This window comes from Talpa occidentalis, unplaced genomic scaffold (assembly GCF_014898055.3).
Source record: "Talpa occidentalis isolate TD23 unplaced genomic scaffold, MPIMG_talOcc4v2.1 talOcc4.9, whole genome shotgun sequence".
NCBI lineage: Eukaryota > Metazoa > Chordata > Mammalia > Eulipotyphla > Talpidae > Talpa > Talpa occidentalis.
In genome coordinates, this window is record NW_023605305.1 from 114,901,460 (window position 1) to 114,918,174 (window position 16,715).

Here is a 16,715-nt window from a genome sequence, read left to right on the forward strand (position 1 = left end):
TAATTTATTGTTAGTGCCTTTTCGCATATGAAACAAAGGAGATAATTTGCTCATTTCACTAATCTGGATCCCCCATCTTTAACCACGAGAATTCCTACTTTTGGATTAGTTAATTCAAGGTCTCTCTCTTTCTCTCACCAACCCCAAACCAATACCATCCTTTGGGCAGTGGGCCAGAAGCCAGGTTTGGATCCTTGAAGGCAAAAACACAACAGAACTTACCAAGCTCTATTAATCCTTTTACCTTATCATCTGTTTCTGGCTTTGTCCATCTGAAACGAAGTCCTGTGGCTACTCTCTAGAATTTCATGCCTATTTTTTGTAGAAAGATTTCAAATATGTCACCTATGTATAATAGCTCTTGACCAAAATAAACAGTTACCTTGAGGTCTTAAGACTGTCACTTACTTACCATCCTTGTGCTATAGTAAGAAAGCCTTCCTTATATTCTTGGGGAGACTAGTTCCTAAACAGGTAACAGGAACAGGCACATCATGTGAAACTACTGAGGAGAAAAACATGACATCATTTAACAAGCAGAAATGATTGACTCAGAGGTCATCAACCTAATTCCATCAAACCTGTTTCAAATTTAAACATTTCCCACGTTATCTACATGTTCCCCTTTCGGTTCTAAGGTGTTTTTTTCTCTGTGCTGCCTATTTGTGTGTCCTGAATGGTTTTTATTCTTATGGCTTGCTCATGTGTTAAGTCTTTAACATTTAGAGCTTTCAACTCAGAAATCAGGAATAGGAAAAAAGCACCTAATGATAACATTTCACTTTTTTTCTAAAGCATTGTTGGGAAGTATTGCAAACGTCTGATTTAAAAAAAAAGAGGCGGAGAGAAGGTATTTGTCAAAGATTGTATAGGTTTTATAGCGCACTAGTAACTGACACTATGCTTAAGCGCTTTTGTTTTCTAACTCATTTTCTTTGTATTGGGACACAAAACAGATACTTGAAAGCTCTATAGGGTCAGAGATCCTACAAGTAAACTGTGGAACTTAATTGCCTCTTTGATGGTGCTTTTTAGAAAGGTTTTATTGCTCCAATGCAAGATTCATAGGGAGGTGACTCTCAAATCACTAAAAATCTATTTAAAGTACCACTTGTTGGGAAAGGCAGCATACCTAGGGGCACAGCGATGATAGTTCCCATGCCCTCCCTCCGGAAGGAGAATGGGAAAACACAGATCAAATATTTACCATGTTTTAGCTGCTGTCGTAAGTGCTTTAAATACATGATCTCATTCGACCTCTGAAACAAGCCAAGAAAACAGGTTCTATTATTTTTCTCTTTTCACAGAGGAAGAAATTACTGTCCAAAGGGGTAAAGAAACTTTCCCAAGATCATATAGCTTTCGGGGAAGGAGGAGGAAGCTGGGACTCAAAGCTAATGCTCATCCCGGCTACAGTACAGGCCGTCTCAGCCAGTTTACTTGCACTTTTATAATTGGTTTGCTCTAAGGGGCCCATGCTCTAAGCATCCAGGGGATAGACTATCACTTTCAATAATCTCTCTCTCTCTCTCTCTCACACACACACACACACACACACACACTAGACCTCTGCACTTGGTTCTGAACACAGAGTATCTAAAACTCGTAATTTCCCAAGTGATGGGTGCTAGGATTGTCTTTTGTTCTGTTTTGGCCTCTAACACAAAACTCCTAAATCTCTTGGAATTTCTTGGGTAATAGAGACATCTTTTTTGTAATGAACTGGGTGGGCTCCTGGAGAATTTTAAGATAGGATCAGGTCACCAGAAAGCCCGGATCATGATTAGAAGCCTGAGACTTTCAGCAGCCTCTTCCCAGACCATGCTTCAGGAAGGAAAGAGAGACTGGAGACGAGTTAGCATCATGCCATGTGTTGAAATCGCCACAAAAATCCTTAAACTAGGGGTTGCAGAAAACTTGCAGGTTGGTGAACACATCCTCATGCAGGGAGGGTGATAAACCCCAACTCTGTGGACACAGAAGCTCCTGCACTTTGGACCCTTCTGGACCTTCATCTGATTGTTTTCTGTATCCTTTAACTGCATCCTTTATGATAAAATGGGGAACACGTTTCCTTGAGTTCTGTAAAACACTGTAGCAAATTATGGAACCTGGGTAGGGGATTACGGAAAACCTATCTGTAGCCTGATGGTCAGAAGGGTGGGTAACCTGGAGATCCACTGTTTGCAATTGGGTTTGAGATGGGGCTGGTCTTATGGGACCGAGTCCTTAATCTGTGGGATCAGCCTTAACCCCACGTAGTTAGTATCACGACTGCTTGGTGTGGAAAAGTCACATATTTCGTGCCCAGGAGTATTGAGAATAGTTTTGAAAGTAAGTTCCTGGGCCAATAAGATATGAATGGAAGTGTCCTAAATTATAGAACTAAGAGAAACTTGGGAAATGGTGGAGTTTATTGGGGTGCTACAACCTTTCCCCCTCAGGCCAACTGTCTAGTGCTGAAAGGTGGACAGTCAACTGGAAGATTCCAGGAAGTATTAAAAAAAAAAAATAGAGTCTGCCCTCTAGTAGAAGACAAACATACACCAAAAAAATGTAAAAAGAATGAAAAAGAAACTGAGGAGCAGTGCTAAACAATCCACACTTCATTGTGAATTCCTTGTGCAAGGAACAAAGCCTGGAGGATTTAAAAGGAGAAAGACTTCCTTGGGACCTAGAATTTGATTTGAAGGCTTCTGAGTGTGATTAAAACAAGGCTTTAAAGAACTGGCTTTGAGTAGTATAGGGAGAGTATGACTACAACTCAGAAAAACCACACAAAAGAGACATCTGAAACACATCAAACAGTGAGGAGAACATGTTAGCTAAGCCGGAGACTGGGGGAAATGAGTAATTCAAGTTGTTGAAGTTTTTGGTCAGACAGATCTTTAGTTTCAGGATAAGGAGTTGGGGTTTAAGCCTGCCTTTAGTCAAGTCAGTGGGTTATCAATGATAGCTTGTGAGCTGACTGTCATTGGTTTAACAATTTCAAAAGACCTTGAGTGACGTGGTCCTGTTGCACTGTAGAGGGAAATGCCCCCCACCCGTTCTTCTCAGGTTAGCTGAATAATTAAAATAGCATCAGTAATTTGTACTGAGAGAATGTATTTAGATTATTAAGATTCAGATTTCCAAATGGGGAGAAAAGAGTTTAAACTAAGGGATGGGGCGAGGGCCTGGGGCTCCACAGAGGAGGGGCCAACTAGAATTTCTCAGAGAAGACATTTCTACAGATAATCCTCCATCTGGATACTACCCCCAAGTCCTCATTCTTCCAGATAGCTAATGCTCATGATTCCTTCTCCAGTTAGGGGAAGGGCAAGAGCTTCTCTTTAGCCTCCAGGGCCTCAGCTGACCTCCAATCAAAATAACCTGCGTGCCAGTGAGGCTTCCTAAGGAGGCCTGTTCTGAGAATATTGGGGTGGCCTGTTTTGAGCACCTTCAAGTCCTAGTCCTCAATAAATGATCCAAAAAGGGGGTAACTATACGCTCTGAGGCTTGATTGGGTAGCAAGCCACCCTGGCTTTCTCAGTAACTTTTCCTACCACAACATATGCTTATATAAGCTCTTTTCTTTTGCTGGAAATTTTATTCTCAGTTGAGTCATCTTTTCCTCACTTTTTATCTGGTAGTCATCAGGAAAAGGCCAGGGAAAGATGACTCGCTAAGAATCTTAATTTCCCAGGGGAAGAAACCACAGACAGCAATTTTATGCAACTCTTAGCTAGATATAAATTTAAACTCCTACCTACGTTATAAATTAGTAAGAATCATTTTAAGCAGTCATGTGAAGTTCCTCAAAATTCACCAGGAATGAGTTAATTTCAAAGCTTGACTATCAACTGAATTGTGAACTTTCCTATTGCCCCAACGCTTATTTGCTAAAACACCAGCCTGTGTTAGGGTTAAGCTGGAGTTATGCAAGTCTTGAACTGAGAGGCCTTTAGAAATTCATCCCACGTGTTATCACGCTTCCTAAAACCTATTTTTAAGAAATACACCTGAGAAGATTAAAAACCACCTCCAACCTCATTTTATCAGGGAACTTAAGGAAGGGCACGTGGAAATGTGCTTAGCAAGCACCAAGGCGAAGCTTACAGCCGGCAAAGTCTTACAGGACCCAGTGCCTTATCCTTGCTCAGGAGAAAACATTTTCTGGAGTGTGAACACACAGGACTCTACTGTTTAGCTTTCACCAAGTGAAGAACAGCAGCAGCAGCAGCTTGGTGAGGAAAGTTTTCACGGAAACAGGTCGTGAAGAACAGAGGGCTTCCGGCACTCAGACCCGGCACAAGGACTGAGATCTGGGATGGTTGTGGGAACCGTCCTGCGTCCACAGGGCCCTGGGGGCATCACTAGCCTTTGCCCACGGAACGCCCGAGTGTGAACAGTGAAAAAGATCTCCAGATACTGCAAAACCTGGGGACGAGCCACTGGGTTAGAAGGAAAGATGGCAAAGCCGGGGCTTACAGCCAGCCAGCCAGAGATAGCAAATGGGGATTTTAGAGAGTTTGTGGTAGGCATATAAAGACAAGTTTTGTGAAAAAAGTGTGCACAGGAACCGAGCACCTTGAAACCTTTGGAGCATTTCGGGTCAGAGCAGCGGTAGAGCACCCTGGGCCCTCTCCGCTGCCTGCACCCCGACTCCCATTGAGGGTGCGAGGGGGTGGGGGTGGGTCGCCCGCGCGGCAGCCTCTCGCCACAGCAAGAGCCTCCCACCAGGTGGCACCCCGGGTCTACGGCAGGTTCCACTTCTTTGAGCAGGCAGAGGGCTCTGCACCCCGGCCCCACCCCAGCCTGGAGCTGGCATTACTCGCGCTCAGGCCCGCCCCAGGGCACCGAGAACCAAGCCCCCTCCCGGCAAGCGCCACAGCAGCTTTTCCAGACAATGGAAGTGGCTCTGAAAAGAGCCTTTGGGTTCAAGCAGATGTTCTTTCGCCCCCGGCGCGCCCTTACTTGGAGCTGGTGTACTTGGTGACGGCCTTGGTGCCCTCGGACACGGCGTGCTTGGCCAGCTCGCCGGGCAGCAGCAGGCGCACGGCCGTCTGGATCTCGCGCGACGTGATGGTCGAGCGCTTGTTGTAGTGCGCCAGGCGGGACGCCTCGCCCGCGATGCGCTCGAAGATGTCGTTGACGAAGGAGTTCATGATGCCCATGGCCTTGGACGAGATGCCCGTGTCAGGGTGCACCTGCTTCAGCACCTTGTACACGTACACCGAGTAGCTCTCCTTGCGGCTGCGCTTGCGCTTCTTGCCGTCCTTCTTCTGGACTTTCGTCACGGCTTTCTTGGAGCCCTTCTTGGGAGCGGGAGCGGATTTTGCTGGGTCCGGCATCTTGCGCGCGTAGACTCACGAGCAGAAGCGATCGTGAATAAGAGGCAGCGGGCCGCTCACGCGCTACTTATAGAGCCCGTATGCAAATGAAGGCTCTCACAGTGCTGCGCTGTTATTGGTTAATTCCCAGCAGTGTCGTCAGAGAGGGGTGGAGCCTATGTAAATAATAGCTTCAGCTCGCTCTTCCCTAGCGGCCATTACATCAAAAGTCTTGTTGGCCAATCAAGATATTCCGCTTCTCATTAACGGAATGTGAAGTTACGTGAAGAGGGAGTTTCACCTGTTTTGGGGTGTTTTTCACTTTCCGTTAGACTTGTATACCCGGGAGGTCTGAACCGGCAGCTGGACACGTTAACTTTCATTTTTGCATCGTTTTATTCTACATTTGTGAGTTTGCGCTTGGATTTTGGGGCAGTAATCCGTCAGTCCACAGCAGAATGTCGCCAGGTCCTTATTTTCCTCACATCCGCATCCCGGCTTGCACCGCCCTTACTATGCAACGAGGATAGTAACTAATTTATACAATCACTTAAACGAGCCTCAAAAAAGCTTTAAAATTCTTACGGAGCTGCTCCTCATCTCCCTCCCGTCCTCGGGATCTTTTATCTCGGGACTCGGCCTCCCCGCCCCCATCCTTTTTATTAGTTAAAATTCCGGGCAGCTGCCGGGAGATCGGTATTTAGTTTAATTCTAACAACCGCGGGATCAGTTGAAGACTCCCATACCCGGCCATCACTTGAGGGCCTTGAAAAAGCATCGTTAATTGATGTATGCAGATGTTTTAACTTTGCGCTGGCAGCATTTCCCCGGTTACAAAGACTTGTGACAAATGCCCTAGAACTTGGCCCTTCTCTTACCGCCAGCAGACTAAGATCATGCTTTGATTCCATAACCCCGTCACCCACCAGGTGCAAACTCCCCCTGACCTCTCCTCTCGGGACCCCGGGGCTTGGAGACTCGCGCCAGCTGCTCTTCTTGAAAACGTGGGCGGCTCTGAAAAGAGCCGTTAGGTCGCCTGCTCCCAACGTGCGCCCTAAGCGCGCTCCCCGCGGATGCGGCGCGCCAGCTGGATGTCCTTGGGCATGATGGTGACGCGCTTGGCGTGGATGGCGCACAGGTTGGTGTCCTCGAACAGCCCCACCAGGTAGGCCTCGCTCGCCTCCTGCAGCGCCATGACGGCCGAGCTCTGGAAGCGCAGGTCGGTCTTGAAGTCCTGCGCGATCTCGCGCACCAGGCGCTGGAAGGGCAGCTTGCGGATGAGCAGCTCGGTGGACTTCTGGTAGCGGCGGATCTCGCGCAGCGCCACGGTGCCGGGCCGGTAGCGGTGCGGCTTCTTGACGCCGCCCGTGGCCGGCGCGCTCTTGCGGGCCGCCTTGGTGGCCAACTGCTTGCGCGGGGCCTTGCCGCCGGTGGACTTGCGGGCCGTCTGCTTCGTGCGGGCCATGACAGCGCTCTGGTTTTATTCGGGAAACCTCAGGCAGTCTTATTTATAGACATAGCTTCGTCTTGATTGGACCAGACAAGCTAGGAATTTCCAGACTGTTGATCTCATTGGTTAAAATCAATGTTACTTGCCGGGGCAGAAGATTTACTCTAATACCGTCCCCTATTTCCCCTTTCCAGTACTTCTCTGTAATCTCATGCATCACAACTCAAAAGATCTTTCTTTTGAAACTGTTCTATATGTACTCTCTCATTTAATAGATGTTATTTTCCTCATTTTACAATAAGGAAATTGAGTCTCAGAGAAACTTTGGCTTGTGTCAGATGAGTGACAAGGTCTGCAAATTATTGTAAAGCAAAAGAATGAAATTATAATGGATTTTCAGTTTCATCAGCTTTGACAGTACACATAGAAGAATTTTCCCATGCATTCAAATCACCCAGTGTTTCTTAAACTTCTCCACTCAATTACTCCCATCAGAGGAGGAAACTACCCTCTGGGGTCCAGAATACATTTCAAAGCAGCCCATACAAGTGCCCCATTTCTTTTACAATGTTCTTCCCCCCCCCCCAAGTTTGCACTCTTAACCACATTTATGGACACGTTCACATAAATAAGAAGAAAATTCTCAAACTCTATACTCATTTAGAATCCAACAGTCATGGGATTTGTTTTACCTTTTTAATGTCAAGGAGAAGAAAAAATATTCTATCCTTTTGGATTCTTCTCAGGTCTAGCAATCAAATTTTCATTTGCTAAGTTCATAAAAGAACAAATTCAAGTATATATGTATGGAAAATATTTGAAAGCCAAGAAGGCAAAGAAGAAGATATATTTTAAGCTAAGGAAGGACACAGAGGTTTGAGGCTTCAGGGAGAAAGTAGGGGCTCACATGACCAGCAGAGGGGGCGCTCATGACAAAGGGACCAGGTATTCTGTGATTAGGTGTTTTCTCTGCCATATAGAAAGATTACTCCTGGCAAAAATCCCAATAGTGGGTAATACCATTAATTTTCAAATTCTCCCCAGTAGCTAAAGGAGTGGTAAAAATTACTCTTGAACCTGCAGGTCCTCAAGTGACATCAGATGGAAATAATCTACATGCCAAAGTGCAGGGGGCGGGGCACAGGTCTGAACATCTTTCAGGTGTCTAGCTGAATATCTTTTGAAGGTCTACCCCTCAGTAACAGAATAAGACAATTCCAAGGGCCTTCTGGCACAATAAAGAATTAATATAAGAATTTATACTTTTCAGAAAACAGATGACAATTTAAATATTAACTCCAAGGCAAACAATTAAATAAGATAAGCAGAATAATAAGCTTTTAAGGGTTATAGGTAACTGTTCTCAGACTACAAAATTCTGTTATGTGGGGCTGCTATAGCAATCACCTTTAATAACAGAATTCAGATGCACATTACTTCAGTTTCACCTAGTCTCCACATTCAACAATCTAGTGATAGTCCTGTGAATGTTGTCAAAACATGATTTTATTTAAAGAAGTGGAGGGGGGTTCAAAACAGTTCTCCCCAAGGTCTGACAGCTCATCATGTGATTATTGTGAGCTGAAGGCAATCAAGATCCTGCACGTTCAAAAGAAAACTTTTGACTCTCTCTTAACTACTTATAAGAATTTAGATAGGAGACCTTGCCCATATAAGTTATTATCAGAAATAACTTTTTATTACCCATGTGTACTACAGGGCAGGCATCTAACTGTCAAACTTCTGCTCTTAGCATCATGTGAATTGCCTGCCTCTCCTTTTGAGGCCCCAGGCCCCCATCCCATTCCTTAGCTCAGGATGGCAAATGTACCTCATTCTACTTTTTTTGTCTTCATGTAACAGGGTGGTCCCCAGGAAAGGGGGAGTTTCCCTGCCCCACCCAAGGGAGGGTGGAGCTGAGCAGAGAGGAGAAGCTGCAGAAGAGACTGAGGAAGGAAGCAGGATGGAGCCAGGAGACCTGGAGGAGGCGCATGGAGCCTAGAGACATGTGAAGAAACTGTGCTTGTCTTTTGGTCGTGGACTGGGGTGAGACCCATGGGGAGGTGACAATGGCAGCTTTTATCTTGATGTTGATTTTGCTCTTTTCCTTCCGGGCTTGTCTGGTAGTTTCTGACCCTTTGCTGTAGGTCCCCACTGGAAGATGCTTTAGACTTGTGGCAGGCTTTGGGGCCTTGCTCTGCGCCATTCCCATATGGATGGACTTTTACCCACGAGGGGATGGGTAACTTTGGGTGCTTCATTTAGAAACTAGACTCTTTGCCTTACCTGTATTGTTTCCTAGTTTTATTAAAGTTCCTTCCCGTTAAAGTCTCATATGTTTTGTGTTGATGCGGCGGATGGCAGAACCCATTTAGAATAGGCAGGTTTGCAGGGTTTGGGCTGACCCTCTCCCTGTCCTATAACATTCAGACCTCTCATGCCTAAGCGGGCTGCCTTTACGTGAAATGAAATTTTGTTTTTATCTTGTTAATCAGTATTATATCAATTTAATTATTAGATCAGACAAAAGAATCTTGCAGTATAGCTATTTCCTCCCTACACCAACAATGTCTGTCTTTTCCTTGACTACAAAGAAACACACTTGCTCTTTTTTGGACCCTTTAGAACTTTTCCAGAATTATCACATTATTGTACATCTCTTTCATATGTTATATATTCCCCCATTCTGACTGACTGATTTCATTTTTTTGTGTGAACTAACATCGTAGTTCAATGTTTAGCATAAACTCAATACTTGTTTAGAAAATGAGTACTTCCTGCATTTGACTGCTTTTAAACACTAGTGAAAAAGAAAGTGTAATGGTGACAGAAAGGAAATTTCCCCCTATCCCTATAGGTTCTTTCTTCTTCAGCTAGTCAAGTGATCAAATTGACATAAGATAGATTAGTAGGAGGGAAAGAACAGATTTAATTCTATAACTATGGAGAAACTATATAAATGTAGATTCTAAAGCCAATGGGCAAAATGAGGGTTTATCTATATCTATATCTCTATACATCTATACCTATTTCTATATATAGCTACATCCTGAACTAAGGAATGGGATAGGTAATTGGGTTTTCATATGATGAAGTCCAGAGGCCTTATGATTAGACATTTGGCCTGCCATATAGATAGGTTCCTCTGATAAATAATTGTTTCTGATAAAACTACTAATTCTTGGCACTACCTTCAATTTTCATCCTTCTAAGAAGTTAAGAAGTGGTAAAAGTTTCTCTTGACTGAGGCTTCAGGGCCTCCATTGACCTCACTTGAAAATAATCCACATGCCAAAGTGACAACTCTTAGAGAGGCTTGCTGTGAACATCTTAGGGGGACCTACCCTTCGACAAGCAAAACCAAATTACAACATGTTTAATCAATCCCAAGACAAGGCTGACAGAAAAGATGGGTTTTAGTGTCAGGGAGAATGACCCAAGGCAGAATTGAGGGGTGGGGTGGGGAGCCTCTGCGATGTGCATGTATCTAACAAAATGTATCTAACAAACAAGAACACTAACAACAGTGCAGATAAATCATTGCTTAACAATTAACAGCAAATCATTACTTAACTCTCTGTCCCCAGGAACTTCTTTGTTGTAGCCATCAGTTCAGCAACTACTAAGCAGAAGAGTTACTGGCTTGCAACTTATCAGTCAGACCCAGTTGGCGGAAGCATACTGAGAAGAACTATGAACTTATCTGACCTTGTTATCATTATAATATCAAGATCTCTGCCCCTGGGTAGAATTTGCACAGAAATTTCTCCAATTTTTCATTCTCCATATGAAAAACCATGTTCTCCTGTTGCAGCTGCACTAGGCTACTCCAAAATTCTCTGCCCCCACTCACGTGGAATATCAGCCCTTATGTTAGGATCCTTGAGGCCTGTATAGGGAGAGACTGTTGTCCCTCAGGGAGACACTCACCGTTAAAGTCTTCCTGGAACTTTCTGTTGCTCCACCGCTTCAATACATCTCAGCTTCAAAATCATAGGCTGTGGTTACAGTCCTGTAGGGTAAATGGTTTTTCAGGCTTTTCTGCCCTCCCACCATAAGGAATGCCCTGCTTGATGGGGCAACTGCAGTTGTTACATTCTTGTGTTTACTTTTGTGGGTCATGGGAGGAGTGTGGAGATAGTCAAGGAGAGAAGCAGAAGAGGCAGGAGAGAGAAAGGGAGAAAGAAAGCCAGAATAGGCCAGAGTGAAGATTTGATGGCACATCTGCCTGCCGTGTACCTGTTTGCCACACTACATGTAAAGCTCAATAAAAGTCTGAGAAAGCCACTGAGGGCTCCAGGACTCTCCTTTACCTGGTCTGCTTGGATCACATATAACCTGCTCTGTCCCCTATCCTGTCCCTACGAGTCCTTATTTCATTTTTGAGTGAGGAGTACAAGAACCCGCTCTTGCTGGCTGGTAACAGAATAGAGATTAAGTTATAGGAGCACAGGGGGAAAAAGATTCCCCAACCTCTGGGTTCTTCTTGGGCTGGCAGAGCAACAAATTGATATAAGACAGATTAGTATGAAAAAAAGAACAAATATAATTATATTCATATGGAGAATTTACATAACTCTAAATTCTAGAGTAACATCCTGAGCTAAGGGATGAAACAGGGTCTGGGATGTCAAGGAGAGGGCAGGGGGCCTCACATGACACCTGATGTGACTTGACACGAGGAAACCTGGCTTCATGCTGTTTGCTCTTACTAGAGATGGTTTTCTCCAGTGAGAGCTTGTATCTGGAACGTCCCTAAGTCTACACCATCTGCATTCGTAAAGAGTAACATCCACCCAAGCCTCCCGACCGAGCGCCGCCACACGCCAGGGTGACACAGGGTGGGGAAAGCCTATCTCCACATCTTGGGGAGGCTGATCCTGAAAGAGGTGGTGCTACAGCTTGTCGGGCTGTGGTGCGGCTTCCTCCCAGGTGGAAGGAACTCAGGAGGAGACTTAGGACAAAGGGCTTCCTTAGGGCAGATGCGGGCGACCAGGGCAAGCCTGGCCCCCCTCGCGCTGGTTTCCAAAGGCCGCAGCTCAAACAACTGGAACACAGCAACGCAGCACACTTTCCAGCAGCGGTTTCTGACCTCCCACAGCATGTTTTTGGGGGGGCATGTTCGCTACCGTTGGCCACGGAGCCGGAGGGGTGGCTTAGGGCGGCTGTGCACACGGTGCCCTTCAGTGTGCAAAGGGAAGCGAGTCCCTGCGAGGGGAGAAGAAGCACGAAGCCCTCGGCACTGATGAGAGGCCCACCGTGGAGAGTCTACGTTTGAACACTGACTTGGGGGGATTGTGACAGACTTGGGATTTATAGGCGTCTAGTGGCAAGTAGGGCCAAGGGCCATAATGCTACAGGAGGCCTTGATGCCTCAGCCCGATAAGACACTGGCAAGCAGCGAAGCTCAAAGGGCCTCACACCATGGGGCTGAAGCTAAAGGGCCTCACACTGTGGGGCCGAAGATTCCTTGTGCCTCACACCGTGGGGCTGAAGATTTAACATCCCTTTATTTTTTGTTCTTGGTCATAAAAAGAGAAAAATTTATCAGAAAAGTACATTAGGCAATAAATTATATGTATCAGTAGACTGCAAGCAATTGGCACAGAAAATTACCTGTTTAGAAATTAGTTACTACACAATTTGGCCCACTTGACAATGGGAGACAATTTATTGTACATATCTGACAAGCAAACCAGCACAACTATCATAGTAAGTCCTTCTTTTGCTTTTTTAGAAGTTCCTTTTTATTTAGAAGTTTCTTAGGAAAGTTTTTAAATGAAGTTAACTGTGTTAAGAAGTTTCTAGGTAGAAAAAGTTCTGATAGCTGAGAAGCAGCTGGTCTCCAGCTGAAGGCCATATGAATAGAAGAGTCTTTTGATGCCAAGGCTTTAGCTGATAGGGATGTCCTGGCGGCTCTCCAGTGTCTTAGGTAATTGTCTAGCTGAAATAATAAGTTTTAGTGTTAGGTCTGGTTTTTTATCTATTAACCTTGAAGGCTACTGTCTAGCTGAGACCCGTAGGAGCCAGTAGTCTATGGGAGTATAATACACTAATTGTTTCTATTTTATACACGATGATGTGTTTTTTGCTTACTAAAAATGAATAAATAAAGACCTGCTGAGCCTCTCGGCAGAAGATACTTGCACCCCGTCCAGTGTCAGTGTCTCCTCACTACCTCATCCCGTTCCCCTCAGCCCTTAACGTGTGGCCTAGGCCGTCTCATCCTTTCAGGAACCCCTGACACAACATTTTGCCGGAGGCTGGTCCCCGGCACCATAAGAAACAAGACAAATGAGTAAAGAAAAAAAAAAGACTTTTCAGTAAAGATCCACCCTTGCTTTCTGACGCAGAAACCACCACAGTGGCGGGCGGATTCCCCCACAGGAGCGCAGGAAAAGGACGGAGCCGGCGCCGACCAGGCCGCTCCCACGGGCAGGCCCGGGCTGACGCGGAGGCAGCGCTCGTCCTTCGGCAAAACTCGGTCCGCAGGCTCGGCCGCGTCCGGGCTGTGCCTCCGTGGGGACCCGGGTGGGGATCCGAGCCGAGCACAGGCCCGCGGGGGCGTTCAGCAGACCGGGCAGAGAACAGCCGTCAGGCCTTTCTGGAAGCTTCGCTCCGTGCTCTGCGCGGTAGAGGCGGCAGCGGGGCTGGCGTCGTCGCGAGCGGGGCCCGGGCCGGGCAGGCCGGGTTGTGCGGGCTCTGACTGCCCCTGCGCGAGCGGGGGCGCACGGCTCCAGCAAAGGACACCAGCCCCGGGGCCGGCGATCTCCCCGCGCCCCCCGCGCCCCCCAGCCCGCACACCTGCGCCAGAGGCGGGGGCCACGGTTCCGGCGGGAGGCGTTGGGGACCGCGGAGAGGGGTGGGGGTGAGGACGCCCAGCGCGCGCCCCAATGGCCGCTTGGCCCTGCCCTCTCCGCGGCGGCGTTGGCTCGCAGCAGCGCGTGACGCCGCGGGGCCCGGGAAGGGGGGGACGGGGGTGTGGTGAGGTGGCGTTCAGTGCGCTGCTGTGCGGGGCGTTCCCTCTGGGGATTCCACATTTCCTGACACCTGCCATGACTGCGGGGGGGGGGGGCGGCGTCCTCGTCCACGGGTGGAGCCCCTGACCCGGGTCCGGGGAGCCTCCTTCTGGGTCGCGGCCGGGGACGGCCCCGATGAGACCCCGCCCGGGAGGGCGGCCGAGGGGCCCGCAGACGCCCCGACCGTGGGCTTGGGCCGAGGAGCAGGGCGTGGGCGCTGCTTCTCCGCGGCCAGGGGCCCTGCCGTTACCTCTGAAAGTCCAAGGACCGGGAAGAGCAGGGAGCCGCCGACCTTCGCTGGGGCGTCAGCGGCGGCGGGGCCAGCGGGTCGCAGGCGTCGCGCGCCCCCAGTCAAGACTCGCCTGCCCTCGAGCCGCTCTCGGCCATGAGGAGCCCCGCCCACCCCCCCGCCGGACGACCCGCAGCTCTGGGCGACCGCGGAGGGAAAGGCCGCCCCGTGACGCTGAGCCCTTCCCCGGCCGTCTGGGCAGCGCAGAGCGCAGGGGAAGCCCGCGGGCCGAGCCGGCTCCCGCCACGCGCCCCCCCTCCCCGGGCCCTGCCCCGCGCCGGCGCCGCCGGCCCGCGCACAGCTCCTTCCGACTGCCCGTGTGGGTGGCTCTGAAAAGAGCCTTTGGGTGCGATGGGACGTCGGGCCGAGCGCGTCGTCTTTAGGCGCGCTCCCCGCGGATGCGGCGCGCCAGCTGGATGTCCTTGGGCATGATGGTGACGCGCTTGGCGTGGATGGCGCACAGGTTGGTGTCCTCGAACAGCCCCACCAGGTAGGCCTCGCTCGCCTCCTGCAGCGCCATGACGGCCGAGCTCTGGAAGCGCAGGTCGGTCTTGAAGTCCTGCGCGATCTCGCGCACCAGGCGCTGGAAGGGCAGCTTGCGGATGAGCAGCTCGGTGGACTTCTGGTAGCGGCGGATCTCGCGCAGCGCCACGGTGCCGGGCCGGTAGCGGTGCGGCTTCTTGACGCCGCCCGTGGCCGGCGCGCTCTTGCGGGCCGCCTTGGTGGCCAGCTGCTTGCGCGGGGCCTTGCCGCCGGTGGACTTGCGGGCCGTCTGCTTCGTGCGGGCCATGGCGGACCGAGGCGACCGAGGAGCGGCGCGGCGCGGCGACGGGAACGAGCTCGCCGCCGGCCGCAGCCCTCTTTATAGGCCGCCTGCCCCCCGCCGGGGCGGGGCGAGAATTGAAAGTCCCGCGCTAGCCGCCCATTGGCCGCGGCGCCACGGCCCTCCGGCTCCGACTGGCTCTGGCGGCTCGGCCCGGGCCCCGCCCCCTCGCTCCCGCCCCTCCCGTTGGCCAAACCTCGGCCCGCGCCCGAGCGCCTCCGCCAGCCCGCCGCTCCTGGTGGGGGGGGACGGTAGCCCCGCGAGCGGCGAGACGCCCCCCTTCCGTAGCGCGCCCTGCAGTCACGAGCGGAGTTTCCCCTTTGCGCGCCTCTCTCGGGGCGGAAAGTTTTGCCCGCCCGCCCCGCGCTCACAGGAGTGGGCGGGCGCCCGCGGCTCGGCGCAGCCCGGCCGCCCTGCCGGCCCTGCGCCCGCCTCGCCCACCGGCGCGGGCCCGACCTAGGCCTGCCCCACGCTCGCATGTTCTCTGCTCCCCCGCCCCCCTGACCCCCTCACGCCTAGCGGGGAGAGCGCACCCCACCATCCCGGGACGGGGCCCGCGGCCGTCCCATCTACTTCCTGCACACACGCGCCGGGAAGTAACGGGAGCGGGGCGCGGGCGGCCCCGCCGGCCACCGCCAGGACAGACTCGCACGCGCGCTGACCGTAAACAGCTCCTTTATTGACAGGGTGGGTGGCTCTGAAAAGAGCCTTTGAGTTCGCGGGGGCCCGCCGGGGGCACGGGGCGCGGCGCCGCCTCACTTGCCCTTCGCCTTGTGGTGGCTCTCCGTCTTCTTGGGCAGCAGCACGGCCTGGATGTTGGGCAGCACGCCGCCCTGCGCGATCGTCACCTTGCCCAGCAGCTTGTTGAGCTCCTCGTCGTTGCGGATGGCCAGCTGCAGGTGGCGCGGGATGATGCGCGTCTTCTTGTTGTCGCGCGCCGCGTTGCCCGCCAGCTCCAGGATCTCGGCCGTCAGGTACTCCAGCACGGCCGCCATGTACACCGGCGCGCCCGCGCCCACCCGCTCGGCGTAGTTGCCCTTGCGCAGCAGGCGGTGCACACGCCCCACCGGGAACTGCAGCCCGGCGCGGGACGAGCGCGACTTGGCCTTGGCGCGGGCCTTGCCTCCCTGCTTGCCGCGACCAGACATCTCAGCGACGATCACCGCTCACAACTGCCGCGCGAGTCGCCCTAAACGCCGCCGCTTCACCCTTTTATAGGCAGGATGGCGCTTGTGCACGGAGCGCTTTGATTGGCCAGGCCCTGGCTTTGTGCTCTCCACCAATAGGACGCCTCAGCCACGATCCGCTCATTTGCATAATCTCGCCCCCCGCGCACGGGCGCCGCGGAAAGCTCGCGAATCGCAGCGCGGCGCCCTCAGAACCCTCATTTGCGTACGCCCGCTATAAATACAGAAGCGCTTCCGGCCGCCCCGCTCGGCCTTCGCCTGCCCGCGTTGCCCGAGCCGGACAAGTCCGCGCCCGCCCCTAGAAGGGCTCTCAGAAGGCCGTCACCAAGGCCCAGAAAAAGGACGGCAAGAAGCGCAAGCGCAGCCGCAAGGAGAGCTACTCCATCTACGTGTACAAGGTGCTGAAGCAGGTGCACCCCGACACGGGCATCTCGTCCAAGGCCATGGGCATCATGAACTCCTTCGTCAACGACATCTTCGAGCGCATCGCGGGCGAGGCGTCCCGCCTGGCGCACTACAACAAGCGCTCGACCATCACGTCGCGCGAGATCCAGACGGCCGTGCGCCTGCTGCTGCCCGGCGAGCTGGCCAAGCACGCCGTGTCCGAGGGCACCGAGGCCGCCGCCAAGTGCGCC

The 16,715-nt window shown here is 51.2% G+C and overlaps 3 protein-coding genes and 1 pseudogene across 3 annotated transcripts; 1 reads left to right on the plus strand and 3 right to left on the minus strand.

The window, feature by feature from the left end:
* Positions 1–4,906: 4,906 nt before the first annotated feature.
* LOC119237078 (histone H2B type 2-F) lies at positions 4,907–5,389 on the minus strand. Its single transcript, XM_037501056.2, has one exon. The coding sequence runs from the start codon at positions 5,331–5,333 to the stop codon at positions 4,953–4,955; it is 381 nt and encodes a 126-aa protein (XP_037356953.1). The 5' UTR covers positions 5,334–5,389; the 3' UTR covers positions 4,907–4,952.
* Positions 5,390–5,431: 42 nt separating this feature from the next.
* On the minus strand, positions 5,432–14,889 carry LOC119236919 (uncharacterized). Its single transcript, XM_054691563.1, has 2 exons — positions 14,456–14,889; positions 5,432–6,786 (listed from the first exon to the last, which is right to left on the minus strand). Exons 1-2 carry the CDS (start codon positions 14,858–14,860, stop codon positions 6,367–6,369), a joined length of 825 nt encoding a protein of 274 aa, XP_054547538.1. The 5' UTR covers positions 14,861–14,889; the 3' UTR covers positions 5,432–6,366.
* A 659-nt stretch (positions 14,890–15,548) lies between these two features.
* Positions 15,549–16,075, minus strand: LOC119237077 (histone H2A type 2-A). Its single transcript, XM_037501055.2, has one exon. The coding sequence runs from the start codon at positions 16,039–16,041 to the stop codon at positions 15,649–15,651; it is 393 nt and encodes a 130-aa protein (XP_037356952.1). The 5' UTR covers positions 16,042–16,075; the 3' UTR covers positions 15,549–15,648.
* A 41-nt stretch (positions 16,076–16,116) lies between these two features.
* LOC119236920 (histone H2B type 1-B-like) lies at positions 16,117–16,715 on the plus strand (annotated as a pseudogene).

Bases quoted from the DNA above. Each gene is read 5' to 3' on its own strand.
- LOC119237078 (XM_037501056.2), bottom strand. From the start codon at position 5,333: ATGCCGGACCCAGCAAAATCCGCTCCCGCTCCCAAGAAGGGCTCCAAG.
- LOC119236919 (XM_054691563.1), bottom strand. From the start codon at position 14,860: ATGGCCCGCACGAAGCAGACGGCCCGCAAGTCCACCGGCGGCAAGGCC. The intron at 6,787-14,455 runs GCCTAAAGACGA...GAATAAAACCAG, and splicing joins GCCGCATCCGCGGGGAGCGC to AGCGCTGTCATGGCCCGCAC.
- LOC119237077 (XM_037501055.2), bottom strand. From the start codon at position 16,041: ATGTCTGGTCGCGGCAAGCAGGGAGGCAAGGCCCGCGCCAAGGCCAAG.